This window comes from Macrotis lagotis, chromosome X (genome assembly GCF_037893015.1).
Source record: "Macrotis lagotis isolate mMagLag1 chromosome X, bilby.v1.9.chrom.fasta, whole genome shotgun sequence".
Lineage (NCBI taxonomy): Eukaryota > Metazoa > Chordata > Mammalia > Peramelemorphia > Peramelidae > Macrotis > Macrotis lagotis.
The window spans coordinates 630084363-630096164 of NC_133666.1; the positions used below are offsets into that span (position 1 = coordinate 630084363).

The following is an 11802-nucleotide window of genomic DNA, read 5'->3' on the forward strand; positions in this document are numbered from 1 at the left end:
TCCCTATCATAAGCATGTTAAGTTTGAGGTCGGTGTAACAGTCATTAAAAAAAAAAACTAACAAAGAGTAAAATGCAGATCTAGAGGCCAGGAAGTGTCATAACTGGGAATCAAATACACAGAGGTGATCAATGAAGAAGAGGAAAGATGAGAACTGGAGAGGCCCAGTGAACAGAGACTCTTTGAAGGTTTTTAGATAGATCAAGCTAGAAGACAGGTGTGTCCTATTGGGAAATAGTTAACCTAATTATAGGGTATTTATATGTAATGGAATATCACTGTCCCACAAGAAAAGATGGAATGGACAATTTCAGAGAAATTAGGAACAATGTTATGAATTAATTAAAGCAAAGTGAGCAGAACTTAGAGAATAATTTCTACACTGACATTATAGAGAAAAACAACTTTAAAAGATTAGAATCCTGGGGGTGGCTAGGTGGCACAGTGGATAGAGCACCGGCCCTGGAGTCAGGAGTACCTGAGTCCAAATGCGGTCTCAGACACTTAATAATTACCTAGCTGTGTGGTCTTGGGCAAGCCACTTAATCCCACTGCCTTGCAAAAACAAACCTTAAAAATAAAAAAATGAAGGAAAAAAAGATTAGAATTCTGATCAACCCAATGATGATCCATCCATGAGTCCAAAAGAATGAAGATGAAACATGCCTCTCATCATGTAATAAAGAAGTGAAGAATTTAAAATACAAACAGGCTTTATTTTCAGATAAGGCTAATGTGAAAATTTGTTTTATTGGATTATTCAATTATGAATTGTTTTTCATGAACCTTTGTTCTTGTTGCTTTTAATACTTTGGGGGAGGGTGGGAGAAACTAGTTAATAAACTAAATACTAGTTACCTGTATTATTATTTTATAACAACTATTTTAGGGTTTTTTTTTGCAATATAATAACTATTTTAAAAAATAAATAAATAAAAGAACTAGAAGAGGAACCAGTGAAGGAGGGACCAGAAAAGTGGGAGGTGATTCGAGAGTGCATAGTGTCAGAAAAGTCAAAGGAAATTAGAATCCCAAATGCAAGAGTCAACTGTCAAATGGGGAAGAGAGCTACTAGGTGACCCCATAACTGGTGATCAATGAAATGATGTAAGGTGGGGGGTGAGCAGTGTCAGAAATCAGGAAGCATAAGAAAATGGAGGCTGTGGTGTTCCCAGAGAAATTAAGCTTCAGAAACTCAGGTGTATCACAAACACATTATCTTCTCAAGCATTAAATATACACCTTCTCAAGCACACAGTGTACACACACACACACACACACACACACACACACACACACACACACACACTTACATCTACACACCGGGAGACCTCATCAGGGACCCTGGATTCAACTCTCAACTCTGCCTCTGACTTCTGACTCTGGCAATGAACTTCCCCCTTCTAGACCCCAGTATTCTCATCTGTAAAACTGAACTGAGACGTCCTAATCTCCTTCTGGTCAGCCCCTAACTGTAGCGACGAGAGAGAGAGAGAGAGAGAGAGAGAGAGAGAGAGAGAGAGAGAAGTGGAAATGAAAGGTGGGGAGGCGAGGAGGAGTGAAAGTGGGAGTTTGGGCGGGGTGGAGTAGTGGGGGATGGGCCGGAGAATTTCCAATGGTCATGGCTGGCTGCATTCCCCCAATGGACCAGATGGGATTCATGGTCTCTCACCCAGCCCCTTACTGGGGTTCCAGAGTGCAATTGTCCTGAAGCTCACTAGCTGGTGCAAAGGTCGGTGACATCCCAGCAGCCAGTCCTCTTAGGTTCTGGCTATGTCCCCTACCTGAGCCCTGGACCAGACTGGGGCCCAACCTCACAGTAAGCAGCCAGATCCAGACCTCCAATAGTTGCAGAACTATTCTGGAAACTGAGCTTCTGGGTTGGGTATGCACTCCCTAAGCCTGGGACCCTTGGCCAAGACAGACACCTTCCTCACACCCGCTAGAGGTATCCCTGCCCTTGCTCCAGTCAGTCCCATGCTTCAGGTCTGGCCTTCTCCTAGGCCCCACACCTCCAACTCCAAACCCTTTCCCTGATAGCCTGGAAAGTACACTAATCTAAACCCAAGGAATCCAGATTCCAGTCCCAGATATTTACTACACGTGTGACCAAGGGCAAGCCACTTCTCAATGGCTTAGTTTCCTCACCTGTAAATGAGACTATACTACTAGATGGCTGGAGCATTCCTTCTTGCTTATAACCTAATGGCCTTCTAGCCCCATACTTGCAGACATCATCCCAACCCAACTATTAGTTCCCCAATCCAGATCTGACTGAGCTCCACACACCAATGTTGCCCCTTGGGCTTCTCCAGTTGTTTGAATATTTGAATTCAGGCTAAAATCCTGAAACCTCGGGAAGAATGATTCCCATATGTATCTTCCTTCCCTTACCATCCCTTTCCCTTTTCTTCCTACTCCTGTTCTTCCTACAGAGATAATCACCCTTCTCCCTAAGCTTCTTCCTCATTGTTATCTCCAGTATTTTCTTTCTCTTCAGTTTTCCCTCCCTCACTTTCTTTTTTTTTTTTTGCAAGGCAATGGGGTTAAATGACTTGCCCAAGCCCACACAGGCAATTATTAAGTGGATGAGGCGAATTTGAACTCAGGTCCTCCTGACTCCAGGACTGGCTGTCTATCCACTACGCTACCTCACTGCCCCCACCTGACTTTCTTCTTAATTTCTTCCCCTCCTACCTTAGTATCTCCCCTTGCAGTATTCCCCAGGTCTTTGTACTTTCCAGTCACATTATCCTCATATGTGCCTGTATTCTGGGTGCCTCAGGGTTGAACCAACCTTCCCTCTCTACATCCCATCTCCTTTTCTTTACCCAAAGCCCTCCCTCCTCCACTGTGCCTGTCTCTGCCTCTTAGAGCATCTATGCTTGCTCCATCAATGTCCAGGGCAAGTGATCCAGGCCTGTCACCCTCCCTCCCACCTACCCACCCAAAGAGAGCAGGGTAGGGAGGGATGGTGTGTTTTCAACAGTCAATTCACCAGAAGGTCCTCAGTAATCCATCCCCACTCTGGAAATCAAGCAGGGGCCAGTTTGAATTGGTTCTTGGGTAGCAGATAGGACCTAAGATTCCTTTCAGTCAGTGTATCTGGAGCCAGCTATGCCCAAAAGTAGTCAGCTTATGACCAAACAATGGTTGGAGTATCGAGTCTGGCCTGATGCCCACACACAGCCCAGGTGAGTGCTCAAAAAGCCAGTCCACAGGCCCAGGGTTACAACAATACATGATCTGTATACTTCTGGATAAGACTTTTCAGCCACAAACTAAGGTAAAACTTCAAGGGCAGGGTCCCAAGTATAGGGCAAGAATGGGGGGGGGGGTTCCTTTCCTTCCAGGAGAGAGTAAAATGTAACCTGAGCAACTTTATACAAGGTTACCAAGGCCTGAGGAACTCAGGGTTAAGTTCATTCGTCTGTATTCCTCCCACTCTTCTGTACCCTCCAAAGGCTGCAGTGCAGGCAGCACCTGGTAGGGTGGGCCCCTAGTGAAGGGAAGACAACAAATCTAGAGGGTGAATGACCAAGAGAAGTAAGCTGTGAACTGGCCCACTTCTACCTCCAGGCCTCACTCCAGCTCATATTTCATGTGGCATAGCAGAGAGAACACTGGATTTGGAGTCAGAGCTGAGTTTGAATATCAGTTCTGCCATTTGCTGAATGAGGGGTCTTAGGGAAGTCGCTGCTCCCTCTAGACTTCAGTTTCTCAGTTTAAAAAGTGAATGATTTGGACTAAATGATTTCTTAGGGCTCTTATGGTTCTAAAACCTATAGCAAAAACCACTGGCTCTAGCTGTGTGGCCTTGGGCAAGCCACTTAAGCCCATTTGCCTTCCAAAAAAAAAAAAAAAAACCTAAAAAATAAAAACCATTGGCCAGGTATGCCTCTTTCCTTGGGAGGGTGCAGAGCAACCCAGTGACTTACCTATAGACACTATAGACATTTCCAGGACCACAGCCTCACATCTAATCTGGCAAGAATTCTACCAGGAGGATAAAATTAGGTCCAGTCACTTTATAATGTCCAATTCAAGTTTTCCACTCCTGTGCCAGTTTCTGAGCTGATAACCCTCTGAGGAAGGTCAATATATGTTAGAAACAGGAAACTCTAAGACTGAGACTCCTTCCCCTACTCTGGACCAGGCATACTTGTCTCAAGAAAAACCCCCACCCTCTATTACTAAGCCACCAGCTTCCACAAGGAGAGAGCCAGGTGCCCACATCCCTGCATGATGCTCTCAGCCCCAGACTTTCTTCCAGAACCAGGAGGGGGAAAAAGGCCGGTTACACCCCCCCCCCCATTCTATTTTCATAAGGCAGAAACACAGATAAAGAGGAAACCATTCTCGTCATTTCTCTCCAGAGTCTGAGTCAGAGGCCTCTTCCCTAAGAGTTTCTCTGATTCCATATCCTAAACAAGAACACAGGAGCTATCTTTTCAGGAGGGTGATAAAAGGGTTGGATGCTTGGGTCTCTTCCATGTTTCTCCCTGCTATGAATGTGTGCACCTCCAGATCTTCCTCCTTCATGATGGTTTGGGGGAGCACTGAGAATACTGTCCTATTCCTAGTCTCCATTCCATTCTTCGTGTGTGAGACAAATAGCATCAGCTAGCCACTAAAAGTTCAGTCCATTGACAGAATCACCCTCACCTCCACTGGTCCTTTCATCTCCATCACTTCTGTAAGTAGGGAAGGGAGCAGGAATGTTCCTTGGTCAAGGTCCTTCCCCTCTCTGGGCCTTGGTTTTGCCATCTGTAAAATGTGGGGGTTGAAGAAGATTACTGCTAAGGGCCTTCCAGCTCTGCCAGTCTTGGATCATGAGATCCCTTCTAGTTCTGATAGTCTATGCTTATCTTTGCTCTTGGACTCAAAAGATGAAATACATTGCATCAAGTCCCATCTTCCCCCTCCTCAAAGTGCTATCTGACCTCCAATCCTTGCTAGTCATTTAACCTCCCAAAGCCTCAGTTTCTTCATCTGCAAAATATGAAAGAATTTAAGGTTTATCAAGCACTCCCTTGTTAACCCCATGTGGCAGGGCAGAGTAGTATCGACCCCTAAAGGTGCTTTTAAGACTCAAGATAATGTACAGAACAAGCTTTGTAAGTACTTTATAAAAGTCAACAATTATTATTTTCTTTTTTTTAGATAGTAGAAGTTCCAACTTTCTGAACTCAGAGTCAGAAAGACCTGAGTTTGAATCTACCTCAGACACTTAATAGGTATGTGACCCTAGGGAACTTTTATATGTTTGTTTTCTCAGCTGAAGGATAATAATATCACCTTCTCAGAGTTATGAAGATCAATTGAGATTTGGGGGAGGGGCAAATAGCAGTCATACTATTCCATTATTTGGGTAAAGGCCAGATTTCCTCTACAAGCCCTTTCCTCAAAGTGGGAGATCTGAGGGTGGGGGGGGAGACCTTTCCTCATCCACCAAGACTTCTGCTATTCATTGAAATAAAAAAAGGTGGGATTTCTCATACAGATTTTCTAAATAATAATAACAATCATTTTTATATTCTATTAAGGTTGCCCCTTCCCCAAATCAAACAAGAAGGCCATCATATATGTAGTATATGATGCTGGGGAAAGTATGTAATTACACACTTTGATGCCATTTCTAACCTTGATTCAAGTGTCCAAACTAGGATTCCAAGATAGAGAGGGGAAATTATTGCAAAGCTCTCAGAAGGTTGGGGAGAATATTAGATCTCCTTGGGCAAAGTGAGTAATGGGTTCAAATTCTGCCACAGATCACCTTGGAAGAACTACAATGGCTATAGTGCCAGTGGTTGACCTCACCAATGGTGATGAGCAGAACCTATATGACCATATTATACAGGGAGTTAAGCACCTTCCTCTTCAGAGTCACTATGAATCAGTCTCTCACCAGTATGGCCAAGATTTTCACCAGTCTTCTCCACCCCAACTTCCTGGCTCTGTGCCTCCTTGCCCAGGCCCACCTGGAATGCATGCATGGCTACATCCCCTATATAACTGCACTGGGGCCCTGACTGAAGTATCTATGGCCAGGTAAGGAGAAAGAGTATGGTATGAGAAAGAAAAGAGAGGATAATCAGTCATATAGAACATCAAATTATAATGGAAAAGGCACATTATCTGACTTAAGCAGGTCATTGCCCTGTTCAAATTCTGTTATTCAATATTCTGTATTCTAAGGGCCCCCATTCACTCAGACATTCCATGCTTTAATGGATGTCTTCTCATTTTGATCATAGGATCATAGGTATTCTACAACTCTGTGATTTGTTTTAAAGAGGGAAGATGTTTTAGGGAGGATGCCACTGCAGAAAGCCCTGCAGACTGGCATTCTCCAGGGCATACAGCCAGTGGAAGAGCAGCTTCTCCATGAACTGCCCCTCTTGCCCACCACAGCAGGAAATCATTCTTTTCTGGACATGCTGCCTTCTCTGCATACTGTGTAGTCTATCTGATGCTGAGTATCTCTAAAAGAAGAATGGGAGGAGACTGTGGGTCTGTACAGAATCCAAAGATGACTCCATTGTGCTCCCAGAGAGGGGCTGTGGAGCTGGGTACAGCATAGCACAATCCAAACAGAACTGGCATTTGTCACCCAGGCAGCCTTTGTCTGGGAAGCCAAGCAGCCGTGCCAGGCCACATGAGAGTAACAGGACAGGCAAAAAGCCAGAACAAAGTCCTCTAGGAGGCTCTCATTGTGCCCCTACTTCCAGCTCTATCTGCAGGTTCGTCTGATTTGAGAGTGGTCCAAATGACTCGGGACTGTGCTCCAAACCATCCTTCTGCCCTTGCCATTGCTGGTGGCTTACATGAGAATTCATGATTATTGGCAACATCCTTCTGTACTCGTTGGCTTCATACAGGGGCTGATCAGGGGCCATCTGGGTGGTAAGTCCATCCTCCAGGGAGCTGGGGAATACTAGAGAGCCAAGTTGCATAGGGATCCTAGACTAGGAAAAAGGATGACCTGCATAGGACTTGGAATCTTGATGTGTGACCCTGGGCAAACTGCTTTCCCTCTCTGGTTCTAAATTTATCACTCTGTGGGAGTTCCTGGAGTAGGGTGATGAGTGGGAAAGCACTCTGGAGTGATGAGGGTAGGTTAAGGTCAGGAGAGAAGGCCATGACTTTTCCCCACCCACAGCTCTGGGAGGGAGGGTTCAGGGATCTCAGATGCCAGAGGCAAGGTTGGGATAGAGAACAAGCTGCCTTGGTACAGCCTCCCACAGGCCTTTTTTATCTCAGATATGTTTCCTTCCAAGAAGAATTTGCCTCCAGCTTCTTCCTCCTGTTCTGAGAACTAGGATTTGATTCAATAGACTAACTGCTCATCTTGGTGTCCCTCCAACTCCCAGCAGCCCACCAGCCTTGGGAAACTTAGTGTTCTCCTGCCAGGGTCACAAAAAGTATCCTATTGCTCCCTCTCTTCAAGCATGTTAAATATTGCTCCAAGATCATGGGTCCACAGGTCCGGACTCTGCTCTTAACAGAGATCCCCAACACAGTGCTGAGTGATCGGTAGGAAATTCTACCTTTGTCTGCATGGGCAACACTCAACTATCCGGCTGTAAAGAAGCTACCTCTTCCTGTTCTGGAACAATACAGAAAGCACTAGCCTTCTTCGGGCTATTTTTTTTTAGTAAGGCAGTGGGGGTAAGTGGTTTGCCCAAGGCCGCACAGCTAGGCAATCATTAAGTGTCTGAGGTCAAATATGAACCTAGGTCCTGCTGACTCCAGGGCTAGTGTTGTATCCACGGCGCCATCTCACTGCCCCTCTTCAGGCTATTTTTAACAGGAATCTGGTCCTTCCCAAGTGGACCTAAAGCAAGAAATCCCCCCCCAAAAAAACTGGCACCCTTTCCTTGCCTTCTGTCCAAGGTAAGGAGGGATGTGTCCAAGAACTTAAGGATCATCACTCGGGAAGAGCATCCTCCTCTCTCTTAGCCTTAAGCTTTCCTGATCCCCCCCAGTCCCCAATAATGTGACGTGTGTACATTGTTTAAAAATAAATGGTTCCGTCGGTGGTTCAGGGTGAGACTGCTGAGGGGCCTGGGAACCACAGTTACCTCATGAGAGAGGGGGATTGAATCCCTATTTCCTGCCCTTTAGGTGAGAAACTGCAAACTGGGAATAAGTAAAGCCAGTTTCATCCCAGCACTCCCACTAAGTCACCATGTCCTTTCGCTCTCTGGGTCTGTTTATCTGTAAAACGGTGATGGGAGGGCCGGACCGGAGCGGGTGGGGGATGACGGAAGGCTGTGTGCAAGCAAATCAAATTTCTGTCCTCAGAGACTTCGGGTGGCATGTGAGTCCTCCAGGACTGAGAACCGGTGTGGGAAAGCACACCGCTGAGGCCCAGATGGGGAAAGAGCCCGTCAGGCCGAAGCTTCTAGAATACAAGGGATGGGCAGTTTTTCCCGGGAGGGTGGGGACAGTACAGGGAGATGGGGGACAAGGTCGATTCCTGGCATGTGTGGGATTCCATGTGGGAGCTGCCAATCTGGGCATGTCCGTGGGCTCCCCCACCGCGGTGCCCGAGGGGGGCTTGGGGGGCAGGCAGATCCGCCACTGCCTGTGGGGGGACCCCGACCTCTGCTCCCCCGCCCGCAGCACTGGCCCACCTTGGGTCCCCTCCGCCCCGGCACACCCCGCTGACCCGCCCCCCAAAACGACCTCTGGAGCTCTGACTCCCCACGCTCAAACCCCCTTTAGCCGGGGTGCTCCCAGGGGCCGGGGCCGGGGCCGGGGCCGGGGCCGGGCCGCCCCGCCCCCTTCGGGGGCCCTTCAGGCCGGGCCCGGCCGCCCCTCCCCCTCCCGCGCAGGAGGCAGTCGCAGTGCCCCGCCCCCGAGGCTGCAGGTGCAGCGAGGCAGCAGCGCGCAGGCGCGCGGGCCGGACCCGGGGAGGGCGGGGCCGGGGCCGGGGCGGGGGCAGGCGCGGTGACGCGCGCGGTGACGCGGCGCGGCGCGAGGGCACATATAAGGGGCGGCGCGGCCGCGGGGCCGCACTAGGCGCGCCCACCCCTCCCCAGGAGCGCGAGGCCCGGAGCGCGCGCGCCCCCCCGCGGCCACCATGCGCGAGATCGTGCACCTGCAGGCGGGCCAGTGCGGCAACCAGATCGGAGCCAAGGTGGGGGCGGCGCGTGCGCAGAGCGGGGCTGCCGGGCGGGCCGGGGGCTGCGGGGGGAGGGGCCGGGCGGGCGGCGGGGCGCGGCCCGCGGGGGGAGGGGCGCCCGGGGTGGGGGGGCCCGGCCCGGCCCACCGCGCCCCTCTGCGCCCTAGTTCTGGGAGGTGATCAGCGACGAGCACGGCATCGACCCCACGGGCACCTACCACGGCGACAGCGACCTGCAGCTGGAGAGGATCAACGTGTACTACAATGAGGCCACGGGTGAGCGCGGGCCCGCGGGGGCGGGCGGGCGGGCCGGCCGGGCCGGGCCCCGCTGACTCCCGTGCCCCGTGCCCCGCAGGAGGCAAGTACGTGCCCCGCGCCGTGCTGGTGGACCTGGAGCCGGGGACCATGGACTCCGTGCGGTCCGGCCCCTTCGGCCAGATCTTCCGGCCGGACAACTTTGTCTTTGGTGAGTCCTTGAGACCCGCGCCGGGCGTTACTGTGCCGACACGCCCCCAAACTGGCCCTCCCAGGAAGCCTTCCATCCCCAGGATGCTGGGGTGCCAGCACCCTCTCTTCCCTCTTCCACCGCCTTATTCCTAGAAGAAGTAAAATTGGCTTTAGGGGCCCTCTCCCCAAATAGAACGACCCAGGCGTCCCCCTCCTCCCACAGCCCTTGGCTTCAGGGGTCCCGGTGCCCCCCGCTCCTTCCTGTGACTGAGGACTTCCCTTGTCCCTTCCAGGCCAGTCTGGGGCTGGGAACAACTGGGCCAAGGGCCACTACACCGAAGGTGCCGAGTTAGTGGACTCGGTCCTGGACGTGGTTCGGAAGGAGGCGGAGAGCTGCGACTGCCTGCAGGGCTTCCAGCTGACCCATTCGCTGGGCGGGGGCACGGGCTCCGGCATGGGCACCCTGCTGATCAGCAAGATCCGTGAGGAGTACCCGGACCGCATCATGAACACGTTCAGCGTGGTGCCCTCGCCCAAGGTGTCAGACACCGTGGTGGAGCCCTACAATGCCACCCTCTCGGTCCACCAGCTGGTGGAGAACACGGACGAGACCTACTGCATCGACAACGAGGCCCTCTATGACATCTGTTTCCGTACCCTCAAGCTCACTACGCCCACCTACGGGGACCTCAACCACCTGGTGTCTGCCACGATGAGCGGAGTCACCACCTGCCTCCGTTTCCCCGGCCAGCTCAACGCCGACTTGCGTAAGCTTGCGGTCAACATGGTCCCCTTCCCCCGTCTCCACTTTTTCATGCCCGGGTTTGCCCCGCTCACCAGCCGGGGGAGCCAGCAGTACAGGGCGTTGACGGTCCCCGAGCTCACTCAGCAGATGTTCGATGCCAAGAACATGATGGCGGCCTGTGACCCCCGCCACGGGCGCTACTTGACGGTGGCTGCCGTCTTCCGTGGCCGCATGTCGATGAAGGAGGTAGACGAGCAGATGCTGAATGTGCAGAATAAAAACAGCAGCTACTTTGTGGAATGGATCCCCAATAACGTCAAGACGGCGGTGTGCGACATCCCGCCCCGGGGTCTCAAGATGGCAGCCACCTTCATTGGTAACAGCACTGCCATCCAGGAGCTCTTCAAGCGCATCTCCGAGCAGTTCACAGCCATGTTCCGCCGGAAGGCTTTCCTGCACTGGTACACGGGTGAGGGGATGGATGAGATGGAGTTCACTGAGGCCGAGAGCAACATGAATGACCTGGTCTCGGAGTACCAACAATACCAAGATGCCACAGCAGAAGAGGGAGAATTTGAGGAGGAAGCTGAGGAGGAAGAAATGGCCTAGAGTGTCTCCCATTGGGTCTACCCATAACACAGACCCCACATTATCCTTCCCAGTTCTGACCCCTCATTCTTGTCTGACATTTCTTCCCCCTGGATTCTGCCTCGATTTCTCTGCTTCTCACCTCATTTCATAATTGTCCCCTGCCCCCCTCTTCATAAAAAGGAGCTTTGAGTCATATACATATGAGAGAATGATGGAGTTGTTACCTGAACCCTGGGTTCTTGAGAGTTACCCCACTTCCAAATAAATCCATTCCTCCCCCAGATAACCATCCTATGCTATGTTGGGCATGTTTCCATTTTTCCAAACGAGCATGCACTAATTCCCACTTTAGTCTAGTGTTGTGATCTGGATGGGGCTGACAGGGAGGGTTTGGGGGCTCAATGAATGTCCCTAAACATGTACACAATAAAATCATGATGACACCCTTGTGTGGAGAAGTCTTACTTTGGATGGTTGTGGTCTTCAGAGGAGGCTGAAGTAGGGGAAGAGGTTTGTAGGGCTCCTAGGTAGAGAAGTATCCCCTTCCCCCATTGTCCAGAGAAATCAGTGCTTGTCCCCCAACCCATATCTGGGGCCTGGCACTTGTACCCAGCCAGCAGCTGGGCTAGAGGGCATGACCTGCCCCACCCTGCTCAAAATAGCCCTAGGCCGGGAGCCTAGTCACCTGACACCAACTCCCCTCCTGCTCCCTTAGGAGGAAGGCAGAACTGAAAAGGGCAGAAGCCCAGAAAAAGGTTATAGGATTGACTGTTCAACACCAAAGGACCCCTAGTTTGTGGGAGAAGAGACTCTCATAGTACTTGGCTTCATATATTCCCTTTAGCCTCCTGTCTTTAGAGCCAAAGCCCACTTATTGGATTATCTGTCA

At 50.7% G+C, this 11802-nt stretch overlaps 1 protein-coding gene and 1 long non-coding RNA gene across 2 annotated transcripts; both read left to right on the plus strand.

The window, feature by feature from the left end:
• The first annotated feature begins 3199 nt into the window (after window positions 1–3199).
• On the plus strand, window positions 3200–8250 carry LOC141500513 (uncharacterized). The gene is made up of 4 exons (XR_012471949.1): window positions 3200–3286; window positions 5164–5237; window positions 5772–6051; window positions 6732–8250. It is a non-coding gene; the product is annotated as an uncharacterized LOC141500513 (long non-coding RNA).
• Window positions 8251–8997: 747 nt separating this feature from the next.
• TUBB4A (tubulin beta 4A class IVa) lies at window positions 8998–11377 on the plus strand. The gene is made up of 4 exons (XM_074203728.1): window positions 8998–9145; window positions 9298–9406; window positions 9486–9596; window positions 9871–11377. Exons 1-4 carry the CDS (start codon window positions 9089–9091, stop codon window positions 10929–10931), a joined length of 1338 nt encoding a protein of 445 aa, XP_074059829.1. The 5' UTR covers window positions 8998–9088; the 3' UTR covers window positions 10932–11377.
• Window positions 11378–11802: the final 425 nt, after the last annotated feature.

Excerpts from the sequence above, each read along its gene's own strand:
- TUBB4A (XM_074203728.1), top strand. The coding sequence starts at position 9,089 with ATGCGCGAGATCGTGCACCTGCAGGCGGGCCAGTGCGGCAACCAGATC. Across the intron at positions 9,146-9,297 it reads GCAACCAGATCGGAGCCAAG|TTCTGGGAGGTGATCAGCGA; the intron begins GTGGGGGCGGCG and ends TCTGCGCCCTAG. Across the intron at positions 9,597-9,870 it reads GCCGGACAACTTTGTCTTTG|GCCAGTCTGGGGCTGGGAAC; the intron begins GTGAGTCCTTGA and ends TGTCCCTTCCAG.